The 15,927-nt window shown below is 39.6% G+C and overlaps 1 protein-coding gene across 3 annotated transcripts in view; it reads left to right on the forward strand.

Annotated features, from left to right (window-relative positions):
* Positions 1 to 15,927, forward strand: part of GLI3 (GLI family zinc finger 3) — a 276,357-nt gene that overhangs the window by 177,636 nt on the left and 82,794 nt on the right. For all 3 annotated transcript variants that reach the window (XM_063606217.1, XM_063606216.1, XM_034963994.4), the window contains exons 5-6: positions 11,250 to 11,455; positions 14,419 to 14,565. In XM_063606217.1, coding sequence (XP_063462287.1) covers positions 11,250 to 11,455; positions 14,419 to 14,565 — 353 coding nt within the window. The remainder of the gene's footprint in view (positions 1 to 11,249; positions 11,456 to 14,418; positions 14,566 to 15,927) is intronic.

Raw genomic sequence — 15,927 nt, forward strand, 5'->3', positions numbered from 1 at the left:
CCCAGAGCTCTAGGAATGGCAGCAGCAGCAGGAATGAAGGTGTTGGTTGTAGGGGCCAACATTTACTGAGAATTTACCATGTGACAGTCACCAGGCTACATGCTTTCTGTATACTTCCCTGTTAAAAAGGAAATGGTACAGTGCTGCTGCTTCTCTGTCTGGGCTTAAGTAGCTGGAGAGCAAAGCAGGCTTTTAAGGATCTAGTTCACCCAACAGGCAAACATAAGCCCAAGACCTTGCAACTGGTGTATAGAACAGCTTACTGAATGCACACTTCCAGGTATAGGGAGCAGGAGAGTGAGACAGAAGGAGAGACTCCTTTGATCCTCTGGGCCTGGCTGGATTGGCCTCTGCTGTGGCCTGCTCCACTGGAGGAAAAGGGACTACCCAAGGGAAAAAGCTTCGCTGATCAAAGGTAACCACTTGTTATCTTAGGGGAAGAGGAGAGGAAAGGACAGCATCTATGTGCTTTCTTAATGCAGATCAGTTAGGAAACTGTCTAGAAAACAGAGCCCCATCAGATGTCACAGAATCCAACCAATGAGAGCAGCTCTCCATCGCCCATTCAACATGGCACCTAGGTGGTAGGAAAAGAATTGCAACTGGACATATGAATGTCTCTTTTGACAGTGACAGCTGTTTCCTCATCAAGGTGGTACTTCTGTGGACATTGTAAAGATGGACATAGCATATTAGTTCTTCTAATAATGAATTATATTTATTTTTATTATATTAATTTATAATTTGTAATTAATAATTATAAATGAATATTATATTCATTTATACTTATTAATTCCACTTTATATTTATATAATACATACATTATATAATAAAACATTTTATATAATAGTTACCGGTTTTATCCTTCTTACCAACTCTAGTAATCAGGGGAAGAAGATAAGAAAATGTCTTTCATTTATTAGACATTGCAGAAACAAGGATACCTTTGCGTGAACTATTTGGACTCCATTTGGAGGACAAAAAAAGTCTGCTAAAATAATAATTTAATATATAATGTGTATTCATGGAATTAAAATATTTAAAACATATGTTATTTAAAAACAAGTTGTCATCTGCCATTTGGTTCAGGTACGCTCTTTTCTCCACTTTTTTTTCTCTTCTGTTCTTAATTCTAAAATGTGAGAAACATACATTGAGCTCTCTTTAAACAAAAGTCAGTGGGATAGAACACAGTCCCATGCTATGAGATGTGGTCATTTAGCTCTCAAGTACTTATTTGAACCAGCAGTATGTTCATTAAGATCTCTTTTTAATAACAATGCACTGCATGTTATAGTGGCTGGAATGGACTTTCTTTTTAATTCTTTGACCTTGAAATTTTAATTTATTAATGAGTTATATTTACAGTACAGAGTAGAGACATATTTGGCACATTGTTCTTTGCAGTCTTTCCTGGGAGGAATGAAATCAATTTTAGCTATAAACAATTGCATTGCTCTTATACAGTGATACTTGTATAACATTGTTTCAGTTGTTGGAAGAACATGACTAACATGTATTTGTTTGGCTTCTCTCTTCACAAGAAGCTCCTTTGATTGGCTTAGCGGTAGCCCCTGCCCCCTCCAAAGTTAATACACAGATGTCCACCTTCCATAGCTTACCTTGAATTTAGACTAATGTGTCAGCTAGACTATTTTTGTTTTATAGCAGTAAATATGTTATTATTTATGTTACCTTTTAAAGCATCAATATTTTATAAGTTTTGAGAAATAAAAATGTATATCAATTTGATTTTCTGAATTTAATTGAAATGGTTGAAACCACTGTGGGAAATCTCGATGTATTTGGCATGTATCCTTTTAAAAAATTATTGATGAATAATACAGAGAAAGGTGCACAAAATATACACATGTAGCTCAGTAAATGATGGTGAATGATCATGGAGTGAAAACTTCTAACTTAACAGTTCTAGAAATAGAACATCCCCACACCTCATAAGCCCTTCTTCCATACTCTCCACCCACCTGAAAGTCAACATTATCCTGACTATCCTAACACTGAAGTTGACTTTTGCCTGTTAAAAAACTTTATATAAATGGGATCATACATTATATTCTTTTGTGCCAGGTTTCTTCTTTTTTTAGTTAATTTTAATTTTTTTCTGATGAACTTCCCATTTTATTTATCACATATTTTTTATTTTTAAAGCTTTTTTATTACATATTTTTTATTTCAATAGCTTTTGGGGTACAAGTGGTTTTTGGTTACATGGATGAATTGTATAGTGGTGAAGTCTAAGATTTTAGTGCACCTGTGACACCAGTAGTGTACATTGTACCCAATATGTAGTTTTTTAATCCTTTATTCCCCTCCGCCGACCCCTCGCCCCCTGCTGCCTTTCAGTCTCTAAAGTTCATTATACCACTCTGTATGCCTTTGCATACCCATAGCTCAGCTTCCAGTTATAAGTGAGAACATATGGTATTTGGTTTTCCATTCCTGAGTTACTTCACCTAGAATAATGGCCTCTAGCTCCATCCGAGTACTTTCAAAAGAAATTATTTCATTATTTTTATGGGTGCTGGGCTTCTTCTGTCCATCATTATGTTTGTGAGATTTTTTATGTTGTAGTTTGTTCATTTTCATAGCTGTTTACTATTTCATTGTATGAATTATTTGTCCATTCTACTGTTGATAGATACTAGGTTGTTTCCAATTTTTAAGTGGATGACTAATGCTGCTATGACTCTTTGAGTACATATGGCACATATGCACACGTGATTGTCTCATATATTCCAAAGAAAAGGATTGCTGGAATATATGGTAAGAATTTGTGCAAGTACCCAATGCCTGATTGTTTTCCAAAGAGGTAGTTCTAGCTTGTGCTCACATTGAGAGTTCCTGTTGGCCTAAATCCTCATCAACATTTGTCACTGTCAGACTTCTTAATTTTAGCCACTCTAATGGATGTTTAATAACTCATTTTGGTTTTAATTTGCACTGCACTATAAATGATGTTTATGGAGAGTTAGTTAAAAGATAATAGAAAAACCTTATCATACTAAGAAATAAAGTATAATTCAAAATACATGATTTTTATTTTGAATATGTAAGAAGTGCATATTGTGCTGGTTCATTGTCCATATTTTTCATGACCCAGATGCTTTTGGGAGCCTCCTGTGAGTGCTTTTTAGCTGTGCCACTCATTAGGTCACATCCACTCATACACACTTCTTTTGAGTGTAGCCTTTTGCCTCATTTGACTATAGGCTCTTTCAGAGAAGAGACCATGCAACCGTGTGTCATGCTCCTTGAAATCTCTCCCAAGTGCAGAAATCATAGTGGATTCTTAGGGAATGGATTTTCAATAAAATGTTATATTAGTCCATTTTCATGCTGGTGATAAAGACATGCCCGAGACTGGGGAATTTACAAAAGAAAGAAGTTTAATGGACTTACAGTTCCACATGGCTGGGGAGGCCTCACAATCATGGTGGAAGATGAAAGGCACTTCTCACATGGTGGCAGACAAGAGAAGAGAGCCCGTGCAGGGAAACTCCCCTCTATAAAACCATCAGATCTCATGAGACCCATTCAACATCAGGAGAACAGACTCGCCTCCATGATTCAACCACCTCCCACATGTTCCCCCCAACAACACATGGGAATTCAAGATGAGATTTGGGTAGAGACACAGCCAAATGATATCAAATGTATATCCAATGAAGAGATCATTGAAATGTTCATCTGTGTGGTTAATACATGTAGTTTTTAAAAATTAAAATCCAAATGGTAAATTTGTAAAAAGCATATGCCAATTAAGAATTCATGGAAAAATATTTCATAGCTACAAAGATGATGAAAATAGGATTGGAAATGGAACCATTTTATCAACTAGGGGCCTGGGGGCTGATGGAGTGGGTATGTACAGAGGTGTGGGTAGGGTTAAGGGGACGAACAAGTAATAGTAAAGCCCCAACCTAATACAGTCAAAGTTGGAATGAAAAAGTGATTCAGTGAGGGCTGGAGCAGCAGAGGAGGGCTCGCCCACCAGGAACAGTGGCCTTGGGGGAGCAATGCCATACCACAGAGCCACAGCTAGCAGAGAAGGAGGAGGGGACTTGTTTTCCCTTCCTGCCATCTCCTGCCTTGCTTCCCTTAAGTGGAAACCGGAGGGAAGGCGAGCCAGCTGATTCAGACCTTAAAGACGAGACTCCCCACACAGGCTGTGGCCTTGGGGAGGAGGAAGAGCAAATGGAAAGTAACCACCATAACCATCTGCACCTCTCAGGGTCACGTGGTGTTTCTAGGGCAGAGGTTATCTGAAAGCTTACCTTGCATAGAGGGAAAAAAAAGTATAGGATTGTGCAGATTTATGACAGTGTCTACTGTTTTACTCTTGAACATTTTAGATATTTGTTTTCTTTAGTGTATGGAAAGGAAGAAAAACATATCTGTGTATATATATATGTGTACATGTACACATATATACGTATATGTGTGTATATATACACATATATACGTATATATGTATATATACACACATATATGTATATATATGTGTGTGTATATATACACATATATACATATATGTGTGTATATATACACATATATGTATATATGTGTATATATACACACATATATGTATATATGTGTGTATATACACACATATATGTATATATGTGTGTATATACACACATATATGTATATATGTGTGTATATACACACATATATGTATATATGTGTGTATATACACACATATATGTATATATGTGTATATATACACACATAAATGTATATATGTGTGTATATATACACACATAAATGTATATATGTGTATATATACACATATATGTATATATGTGTATATATACACATATATGTATATATGTGTATATATACACACATATATGTATACTTATATGTGTATATGTATATATATGTATACATATATGTGTATATGTATATATGTATCATATATATATTTGAGGCAAGGTCTCACTCTCTTGCCCAGGCTGGAGTGCAGTGGTGCACTCATGGCCCACTGCAGCCTCAACCTCCCAGGCTCAAGTGATCCTCCTGCCTCAGCCTCCCGAGTAGCTGGGACTGGGACTGTAGGAGTGTGCCACCATGCCAGTCTAATTTTTTTATTTTTATTTTTCTAGAGATGGGGTCTCCCCATGTTGCTCAGATTGATCTTGAACTCCTAGGCTTGAGTGATCCTTCTGCTTCAGCCTCCCAAAGTGCTGGTATTACAGGCAGGAGCCACTGCACTGGGACAAAAGCAAATTTTTTCTTACAAATTTTGATTTATTAAAATGGTATTTATTGAATAATTAATTAATTGGTTAAAAATGCATTAAAAAGGACAACTACCCTCTGTTCTCTGTCAGACCACTGCTTGAATATGAAGAAGGATGTCTACTTGTTATATTTAAAAAAACAAAAAATAAGCTTATGTAAAAAACCAACATATTTCAGTCTTCCAGTAGTTGGAGCAGTCATGCAGAGATGCAGGAGATATGTGTACATTTCCAGTATCCCAAGCAATGTGCGAGCAAATTGTAATAATCTGGCATGTAAACCTTGTTTAATGCTCTCATAATGGGTAATGCAAGTGATTAAATATTGTGATTTTAATCTTGGCATTTTAGTAACCTAGTAAGATAGATGAAAAGGCAGTAATGAATTAGATTATATAATAATATTTCATTCTAATTCAGAAGTCCAGTTATTCTCTGCAACATGTTTTAAGTTTCTCATGGTATACTGTTAAAAATGCTCTGATAAGAATCTTCTACTCTTTCATTGTAATCTATTTTCATGACCATATAAAAAATATTCTGAAATCAAGTTACCTACACCAACAAACAGTTTCCACTGGGCAATATGGAAACAAAATGCCAGTGACTCATTAGGTCTCCAATGTCTTCGAAGACAGAGGGGTAGAAACAGCATAAAGGGCCTTATCCCTGAGAGGACACAGAGGCATTGCATACAGGAGCCAAGACACAGGGATAATGGGGCGAGGCACATCTTCCCAGCTGTGCCCTGTAGTCCCAACAACACTCTACAGTTTGGGAATCTCTGGTGCCCAGACAGCAGTTTGTCAGATTTAGTTTGGAGGGCCACAGGCATATTTCTATACTCTTTTGCTGCAACATAAATAGCATGGAATGTCTGTTCTTGGACCAGTTCTGAATTTCAGTGTTTTTGTCAGAATGTTTGTTTGTTGTTTTGGTTCTTTCCTCCCTGGTTTGTGTCTCCCTCCAATGACTGAGCCACAGACAGTCCCAGGACAAAGAGAAGGTGGACTGCCACAAAGACCGAAAGCGGTGATCTTCAGTTCATTTCTGTGTGTAGCTACTAAAAATGTGCATCAAGCAGACACCTACAGTTTTTTTCCTGGCACTACTTTTAATCTTCAAATGAAGATTTTTAACAAGCTTGACAAATATTTACCAGGCCAAGTTGATGATAGTTTGTAGGAAAATATATGTCATTTCTATGGGAAATTTTGTGGCCGCCTTCTCCATACCTCCCCTGTCCTCTTCCTTCAGTGGAATTCAGCCCTCCTCTGGTCATAATCCTGAGTGCCCCTCACATAGCAGTGAACACACGTCTGCCTGATAAATTTAAGGAGCTTAACCTTCTCTCCCAGATTTGCTTTCCAGTTAAAAACACAATAATTGGGCCGGGAGCCGTGGCTCACGCCTGTAATCCCAGCACTTTGAGAGGCCGAGGCAGGCAGATCATCTGAGATCAGGAGTTCAAGACTGGCCTAATCAACATGGTGAAACCTTGTCTCTACTAAAAAGACAAAAACTTAGCTGGGCATGGTGGCACATGCCTGTAATCCCAGCTACTCAGGAGGCTGAGACAGGAGAATCGCTTGAACCCTGGAGGGCGGAGGTTGCAGTGAGCTGAGATTGCGCCACTGCACTCCAGCCCGGGCAACAAGAGTGAAACTCTGTCTCGAAAACAAAAAACAAAGCCACAATAACTGACAAATGATCTAGCTGCCAAGAATTTGAAGGTGGCTCTGTTAGGTAACGTTAAAAACACCTTTATTTAAAGACTATTTACATGTCAGGAGGCTGTTTGGCTATGGTAGTTCAAGTTTGGATGCTCAGCTATGTTTGCTTAGAAACTCATTTTTGTCACACTTTAGCACTAGAGAAATATGCTAACCCAGCTCACGAGAGCCTAATGTGGAAACAATTAATAAGTGACCACATTTTAATGAGAAACTGAATACCAGCCACTGCTCCGCTAGGGAACAAATCGCCATTTGGACTTTTTTTTTTTCTGAGTTTAGAATCAGAAGAAAAGAAGTGTTGTTGGCTGGTTCTACAAGAATATCAACAACCACAGCACTTAGGCACTGTGTTCCTACCTTTACACACAGGATTTCAGCCCTCACGGCAGCTCCTGGAGGGAGCTGTGATTGTTCCAATTTTGTGTATAAGGAAACTGATGCTTGAGTGAGGGAATAAGTGAAGAAACCTTCAAATCCCATTCCTTCAAAGCCCTTGCATTTAATTACTGACTTCATTTTCTTAACCACCTCATGTGACTTTATGATTTTACTAAGGGAGGTCCTGGAAAATCCAAGGAGGTGCCTCCAAGGTGCTGTCAGGGAGAGGAGCAAAGCCGACTGGTGTGATCAGATTTGCTATGGAAAGGGGATTCTTCCACACAAAAAACCTGCACACAGATGTTTATAGCAGCTTTATTCATAATTGCCAAAACTTCGAAATAATCAAGTTTTCCTTCAGTAAGTGAATGAGTAAATAAGCTATTCCATACAATGGAATATTATTCAGTGCTAAAAGGAAATGAACTTTGAAAAAATATGGAGGAAACTTAAATGCATATTACGAAGTAAAAGAGGCCAATCTGGAAAGTCTACATACTGCATGACATTCTGGAAAAGGCAAAACTATGGCGAGGGCAAAAAGATCAGTGGTTTCCTGGGGTTGGGGGCTGGGAGAAGGAAGAAGGGAAGAGTTGGTGAAAGAGGATTTTTAAGGCAGTGAGACTGCTCTGTATGATACTGTAACGGTAGATGCATTTGCCCAAACCCGTAGAAAGGATAACACCAAGAGTGAACCCTAAACTATGGACTTTGGGTGACGATGATGTGTGAGTGTAGGCTTATCACTCGTAACAAATGCACCACTCTGGTAGAAGATGTTGATAATGACAGGAGGCTATTTATATGTAGAGGCCGGGGGGTGTATATGGGAAATCTCTGTATACAGCTCAATTTTGCTATGAATTTAAATTGCTCTAAACAAAGTCTGTTAACAAAAAGAATGTCTTAATATTTCAATATTTGAAATCACACAGTATGTTGCATTTGCTACCCCTACTATGCATGTATATATGTTTATATGTGTGCATATATCTGTGTACATATACACATGTGTATATAAATATGTTTCTGTATATGTGTATTACCGGTGGAATATGTTAGCACAGTATGTGATGTATATGTCACATATGATTTTACATATGGATGTATGTGTATATTTGTATATATGTATGTGTGTGTATGTGTTGAGCGTTCAGTATATACAAGGCTCAGTACATGAGACTTTACTCATGTCAACTTCCTAAGACTCCCACGAGGTTGTCTTCCCCATTGGACCTTTAAGGAAGAGGAGAAGGTGAGTATCAAGGCTGAGGTCCACGCACATTGAGTCCCACTGCTTGGATGCATCTGTATCTAGAATTCCTGATGACCCCCTTATGACGGCCTGATGCACCTGTATCTTTATCTTCAAATCCTGGAGGAACCCTCCTTTCCACTGTTGCTTCTTAGCAGTGTGTAAAAGGACCGTAGAGCCCAGTGCTCCTGCCAGAGAAGATATGACCAGGTCTTGGAGCCTCACTCGTGGGAAGCTGGTTTAGTAGGTACCTTCAGTGTCCTGGTGGGAAAGGCTTGAATCCAAGTGAAGCAGTGACAGGGACATCAGACTTGATAGACTTTTGTGAGGAGAAAACAGCTTCCTAGGCTTTCTTTGGGATTGATGACCACCCTAGCCTGGCCTCTATAATTTTTGTGTTTTTCTAGATGCTGATTGGTTTTCCTGTGCATAATTCTCCAAAATAGAATTTGGACCTCTAGGGATATTCTTACCACTCTTCTCAACTCTGGAATTTTGGAGAAATAATAGGTTTCAATCTTTGGGTAAATCAAGAAAAGCCAGTAAGAAATGTCACTGCCCACCCTGATGTTTAGTTCATGTTGCTCAGACCAAGTTATTCCTGGATTGCAAAAGCTGGCCCAGGAGGCATCATCTCATGGCTTTCTTGAAACAGCTCTTCTGCATTCGGTGGCACCAGTCCCTCAGTGGAAATCTATAAACAAGTCTGTGTTTAGAATCAGATTGGAAGGATTGCTTGTCCTTTCTTGTGAAGAATAAATGAATGAATTAGAGCCTCCCCTGTACCTTCTAAGGTAGCAAACACATCTAAATACGGTGTAAGATTTAACCAATGACGGACACGTCTAAATGGAGCTTAGGGGCTGAGTTAACAAAGAACAGAAAGCTAACTTGTTTTGTAGTAAAGAGCTAAAATAGGAAAGACTAATAGGTTATGTTGATTTCTATTTAAACAAGCCATTTTACTAATTTCTGATTGGGTATGAAAGCCTCAAGCTGTTTTGAAAAGAAATAGCTATTTGCTGGTGGTGATTTCTTACTCTTCCCATGTGTAAATTTAGAAAACTTTGGATTTTTATTTTGCTTTCCCAAAGTAGCATCTAAGTAACAAATAAAAAGCCTCATTTTTTTTTCAGTTCAAAATGAAAAACGAGTCAGAAGGAGAAAGTGAGAAAATCCACCCCCACCGCCATATTTCAACTTCTTTCATTTTCTACTGAGAGAAAATTCATTATCTGATCTTTGATTTCATTTATTTCGGTGTCTGCGCTGTGCACTTAGCGGAGCTGGCTTTTACCAAGATTATATTCTGACAGGGTGATGGGGGCCGGGCTGTGCGTGAGCATTTGCTTTGCAAGGAGAAAATGTGTTTCCCCCTCCCTTTCATTTCACTCCTAAAGCCAGTGGTGGAAGAGGAATTTGCTGTTCTCAGTTGATCTCTCTCTATCAGGGCCTCCCCTTCCTATGGCCGCACCCTCTGTGAATGAGGAAAAGCGGGGAGCTCAACTGTTTAACCTGTCAGAGCCAGTTCCCTGATTATCCATGCCAAATGTTTTCCGTTAGAGAAGGAACTTGGTAGTCCAGGAGGTTATGCAGACTGGCCATTCTAGAAGTGGCTGTCTCAGGGTGTGGATGTGGCTATGGGGCAGCAGGTGTGAGGGGATTTTGAGGAATCTCTCTCCAGAAGCAGATCAGGATATCGTGGTAGCAAGGTGTGTTTTAGAATTTATTTTTATTAACCAAAAGCCTACATTCTACCTTAGCTCATTATAACCGACGCAGGGGCTTGATCGAAAACGCATTCTTCCCCAACTTTCTAACCCGGGAGCACTTAGTTACTACTGCTCACTGAACGTGGCTCATCAGGATACCTCATGGAAAAGGGCTTGAGCAGAAAGCTGATTCCAGGTGCTGCTGCACAAAGAGGAGGAGTTGCCTTCCAAGTACTCACACCCGGATCCATAAAAGTCATTTTACTTACCACTGCGAGGCCCTGGGAAGTTAAACGGACATGTGCCTGGATCTTTAGAGTGACCGATTTCCCATTTCTAAACAGACTTTTGCAATGGGTCTTCTTCCTTACGGACAGCTCTGCCATGTGCATGATCAGGCTTCCAGACCAGACAAATTTGGGATTGTATTCTTTCATTCTGTTCTGTTCTGTTCTTTTCTTTCCCTTTCTTTTTTCTTTTCTTTTCTTTCTTATTTTTATGCAACACCATGCTAGTAAGAGGTAAGTTTTAAATGGTAACATTAATATTTGGGTGAAGTGGAAAATACAATTGTAGCAACCACTTTAAGCCCAGTTGCCTGTTATTTAGAATTTCTTCTCATGGAAGAAGCCATAGGTTGACGTTTATTTTACTATTTTGGAGTGCAATGAAGTTTCTCAGAGATCAATTTATTTTCCCAAACAATTGCATAGTGATGCTCTGCCTGCATTATATCATGCTGATTTTAAAATAATAGTACTAATATGTATTTGCCTGCAATTTTTTCCACAAGGCTCCTTTGAATTCACTTAAAATCTTACTTATTTTCTTTCAGAGACAGCCTCTGCCTGTGGAGATATTTGTCTCATGCATACCCCTTGTATCTGGTTTTCTTTGTACCCAGGACTTCCGCCTTATCTAGTAGCCCTACGTATCCGGACCTGCCCTTCATTAGGATCTCCCCACACCGGAACCCCGCTGCTGCTTCCGAGTCTCCCTTCAGCCCTCCACATCCCTACATTAATCCCTACATGGACTATATCCGCTCCTTGCACAGCAGCCCATCACTCTCCATGATCTCAGCAACCCGTGGGCTGAGCCCTACAGATGGTAAGTCCAGGATGGATTCTGCTTTTGGAGATCATGCAGCCTCCTCCCCGCTCCTCACTCGGGACGTGTATAAAGTAGACCTGATGTTTAGTGAGTGTTTCCCATGTGCCAGGCGCTGTGCTCCGTGCCTTACGTGCATGATTGCGTTTCAGTTTTGTAACACCTCATTGGCAGTGGTGTTATTATCTCCATTTTCATGTCAGAATAGCAGTGTGCAGTGGGGTTTACTTGCAACGCAGTCAATCCCATGGCTAGTAAGGGGCAGAGGTGGAATTCATTGCAAATGTTTCTGATTCCCAAATCCCTGCTGGTAACTAGGGTTCTGTTCTGCTGCTTCACATATGATTAGATTGGTCCTGTAGCCATTCACACACATGCATGTGTAACATGAGTGTTTTACTCACCTTCTGATGAACTCTTTTCTGTTCTGTGTGTCTGAGAAGCACATTGATACAGATGCGTCTGTTAGAGGAGGGCTTCCCAAACTCTAGTGTGCCTATGAATCACCTGGGGAGCCTGATAAAGGGCGATTCTGCATCAGGTGGGATCAGTTGGGGCCTGAGATTCTGTGCTCCTCAAAAGCTGATGATGTCAGTGCTGTTGGTGCCTGGACCACACTCTGAGTGGCAAGGTCTTAGAAAACATCATGGTCCAGGGCTGTTGCCTGTGCTTTCTATTCTTGACCATGCCACATGAAAATCCGAAGAAGAATGTACTGGGAAAGGAAATGAGCTTAGACTTTCTCATACTTGTTGCTCATTTTAGGCTCTTAAGGATCGAATTCCTGTTGGTTCTGTTAGTCCCCCCATTACTTTCCACATGACTCTTCTTAATTGGAGCTGTGTATTCTCCTGGTGTCAACTTATAAACTGGTCCTTTGATTCAGGAAAAGTATTTTCCATATCATGCACACATAGGAATTCACTTGCCCAATAATCACTGGAATCTGAATCAAGGTCCAGAATTGCATCACCTATTAATTACAGGTAGCAGGCTCTGAATTCTTTGCAAGAGATCGCAAATCACCACTGCCTGTTCCACATCAGAGAAACACCAGGCATTTCATTTCACTGAGCAGTGCTTGATGCGACTTCCATGCCCTATCCACATTCTCTAGGTAGACGCCTTCCTGAGGCTGGGTGTGCATGGTGAGAAGCTGCATGAAGTGTCTCAGGAAACATCCACTCACTTGGGTTTTCAGAAATAGCTTTCCTTCAGTAACAGCCACTTTTTTCTTTTTTGATTCAGTGCAGTGAATTTACTGGTTAATAATAGTAATAAAGGTAGCTAAAGAATAAGTTTTGCCCTTTGGGCAGGAGTAACATTTTATTTTATTTTGAGAAAGGGTCTCACTTTGTTCCCCAGGCTGGAGTGCCTTGGTGCAATCTCAGCTCACTGTACCCCAGACCTGCTGGGTTCAAGTCATCTTCCTGTCTCAGCCCCCTAAGTAGCTGGGACCACTGGTGCGCACCACCACGCCTAGCTAATTTTTATATTTTTTGTAGAGACAGCATTTCGCCACGTTGCCCATGCTGGTCTCAAACTCCTGAGCTCAAGCGATCTACCCACCTCTACCTCCCAAGGTGCTAGGATTACAGGCATGAGCCACTGTGCCTGGCCAAGATTCACATTTTAAAAATAAAAATCAAATATGAATTAGATTTTCTGCTTCAGATTTTATTTTGCACTTGAAGAACTGGAGAATCATCTCCTTCAAGTCCTTGGGAGTTGGTGGAAATGACTAACAAGGAGAATAGACTGAGGGAGAGAGGGAGGCTAGCTGACAATGGACTTGGAATTATGCCTGGCCTGCAGAAATTTATTCGGGCTAGTGGAAAGTCATACCACTAGTTAAACTACTGAAAGCACTCTTATCATCTGCTTTGTGTAGCATTTGATGACGAGTATATATATCACATTCTTTGACTGGTTGATTTGCCTTCCTTTTCTTGCCTCTCAAGAATCCAGTTAATATAATCAAATAAAGTAACATGATAAATATTTCCCTTGTGGCCTAAAGTTTTTTTCCTTAAATCTCTATCTTTACCATGTATCGTGGGTAAAAAGTATATGAAACAAATATAAAATACCCACAAACCTATCACTAGAGTGCTGGTATTTCTAGATAATAATTGTAAAACTTTTATTGATTGAATGCTATGTGCTAAGCGTGCTACATACATAATTTAATTTTTGCTCCTGACGACCTCATGGAGCCAGTTTAAATCCAGATCTCTATGAGTCTGGAGGCCACCCTCAGAACTGCTACAATGTCTTGCTGCTTTTGCACGAAAATTGGCAGGTGGAAACCGATTATTATCCTGTTAGAAAGCTGAGTCTTGGCAGTAAATTGCTCCAGATTGATAGGTATATTTTCTTTTTGATTTTGTAATGAAGAAAAGGAAAAGAGAGCTTTTAAATTATGGAATGTAAAATTGTAGCTTATCATTCAGTTGTGTTATTAAAGCTGTGCTGCCTTTTTTCATACTGGTAAACCCTGACTTTTCATGTGAGTGAGAGTTAACTCAGACACTCTTGTCAGAAAGCTTAGAAAAGTATTTTAAGTATGTCTGGAAAGATATCATAGTCTTCTAAGTTGTCTACTATTGTAAGAAATGCAAACATACAGTGATTTGATATAAAAATGATTTTATTTGGGGGGCAAATGTGGTTATGTACATATATACATTTTAATCATTCTGATTTGTTGATAATTTCTTAGACCAACAACAAAAACTTAGTAATGCATTTCACTTTTTTCTATTCCTTTCCTTCAGTTTTATTTTCAAATAAAAGATGTTTAATGGAAGTAAGAGCACAATTTGAGTTAAAGGAGCTTTACTCTAATAAGCCATAAAAGGAATTGCTGATGTGGGTTGTGTAATGGACTCTGAGATGCCTCAAGAGAAACTTCTAGTTGACCTTCTTTCGCTAGTAACCATACATCTCTTGTCTCCTCCTAGCGCCCCATGCAGGAGTCAGCCCAGCAGAATACTATCATCAGATGGCCCTGCTAACTGGCCAGCGCAGCCCCTATGCAGACATTATTCCCTCGGCTGCCACCGCCGGCACGGGGGCCATCCACATGGAATATCTTCATGCTATGGATAGTAAGTGACGGGGCTGGTTTCTAGAGTCTTGGGAAATGGCAAAGGCAACTTTATGAAACAGAGAAGAAGATACAAAGATTAGGTGATTGTGTAACTTTTTGATCTGGAGGAGAAAGTGGAACCACCACTATCTGGTGCTCTGGTTCCCTTCGTTTTCTAGAAGCTTCCACAGATTTGGACATCCTGAGACCCCCTGTTTAGCTCAAGGATACCAGTGAACTGACAGATGCAGGCAATTGTAATTGACAGCGATATATAAATATTAGCTGGTTAAAAAAAATCCCAGCCCAGGTGACATAGCGAGATCTATCTCTACAAAAAATTAAAAATTAGCTGGGTGTAGTGGCATGTACCTGTAGTCCCTGCTACTCAGGAGGCTGAGGCTGAAGGATCACTTGAGCCCAGGAGGTCGGTGTTGCAGTGAGTCTTGGTCACGCCACTGCACTCCAACCTGGGTGACAGAGTGAGACCCTGTCTCCCCAAACCAAAAAAATTTTTTCCTGTCGTGATTGTCTTGATAACAAAATAAGGGGGAATGGATTTGATATATGGATGGACTTTGCCTCCCCACTCCTTGGTTTCATGGATTTTATGCTTTAAAAATTAATTTTAAAAAATACCTGTTTTAACAGATTTTACATTTTTGCCTTAAATGATTGTTTGCCCCATATGTTTTCTTTACATTAAAAAAATTGTATTCCACTAAGACCGTTTGTAGCTGCTGAATATATGAAAGGATCAGAATAGTTATCAAGTTATCAATAGTTGCCAAATAGCTTATTTGGAAAAAATAAAAACTTTTTCCAAATCAGAAGGGACTACTTTTAGTACCTAGCAGTGGAATAAGGTGAGATTACTTGATGCATGTTGTATCACTTATTTTGGGGTCCCTTAGGTGTGTAATGATTTTTGTGGGTCACTTATGTAGACGCATAGACAAGTAAGCCTATAATTACCTCTCGTCAGAGCATTCCAGAGCGCTCATCTCTTCAGATCCTTTAAGGACACATCCGTTTGCAAGGCGCTCTGAAGTGATCCTAAAGCATCATCCAAGTCATACATCAGCACAAGCCACTACCTTTGAATAGGACAACAGTATGACTTTGAGTAGGGCCTTTGCTTAGCGTTTTGTTTGTTTTTCCTAGTAGCAGCAATTAACTTACACTTTTCCATTTACAATCTATTTGGATTCTTCTGTGACAGAGGGCGAGCATATGTCCTCTAGTTATTTAGTCCTGAGTCTCGGACTAGAAAGAAGGTGATTATTTCATACAGGGGTAAAAACTCTACAGCCTTAGTCTGCTTACCATCAAGAGCTACCTTTATGTGTTTCATTGGAACACAAGATTCTGTTGGTTTCCA

The sequence above is a fragment of the Pan paniscus genome, chromosome 6 (genome assembly GCF_029289425.2).
Source record: "Pan paniscus chromosome 6, NHGRI_mPanPan1-v2.0_pri, whole genome shotgun sequence".
Taxonomy (NCBI): domain Eukaryota; kingdom Metazoa; phylum Chordata; class Mammalia; order Primates; family Hominidae; genus Pan; species Pan paniscus.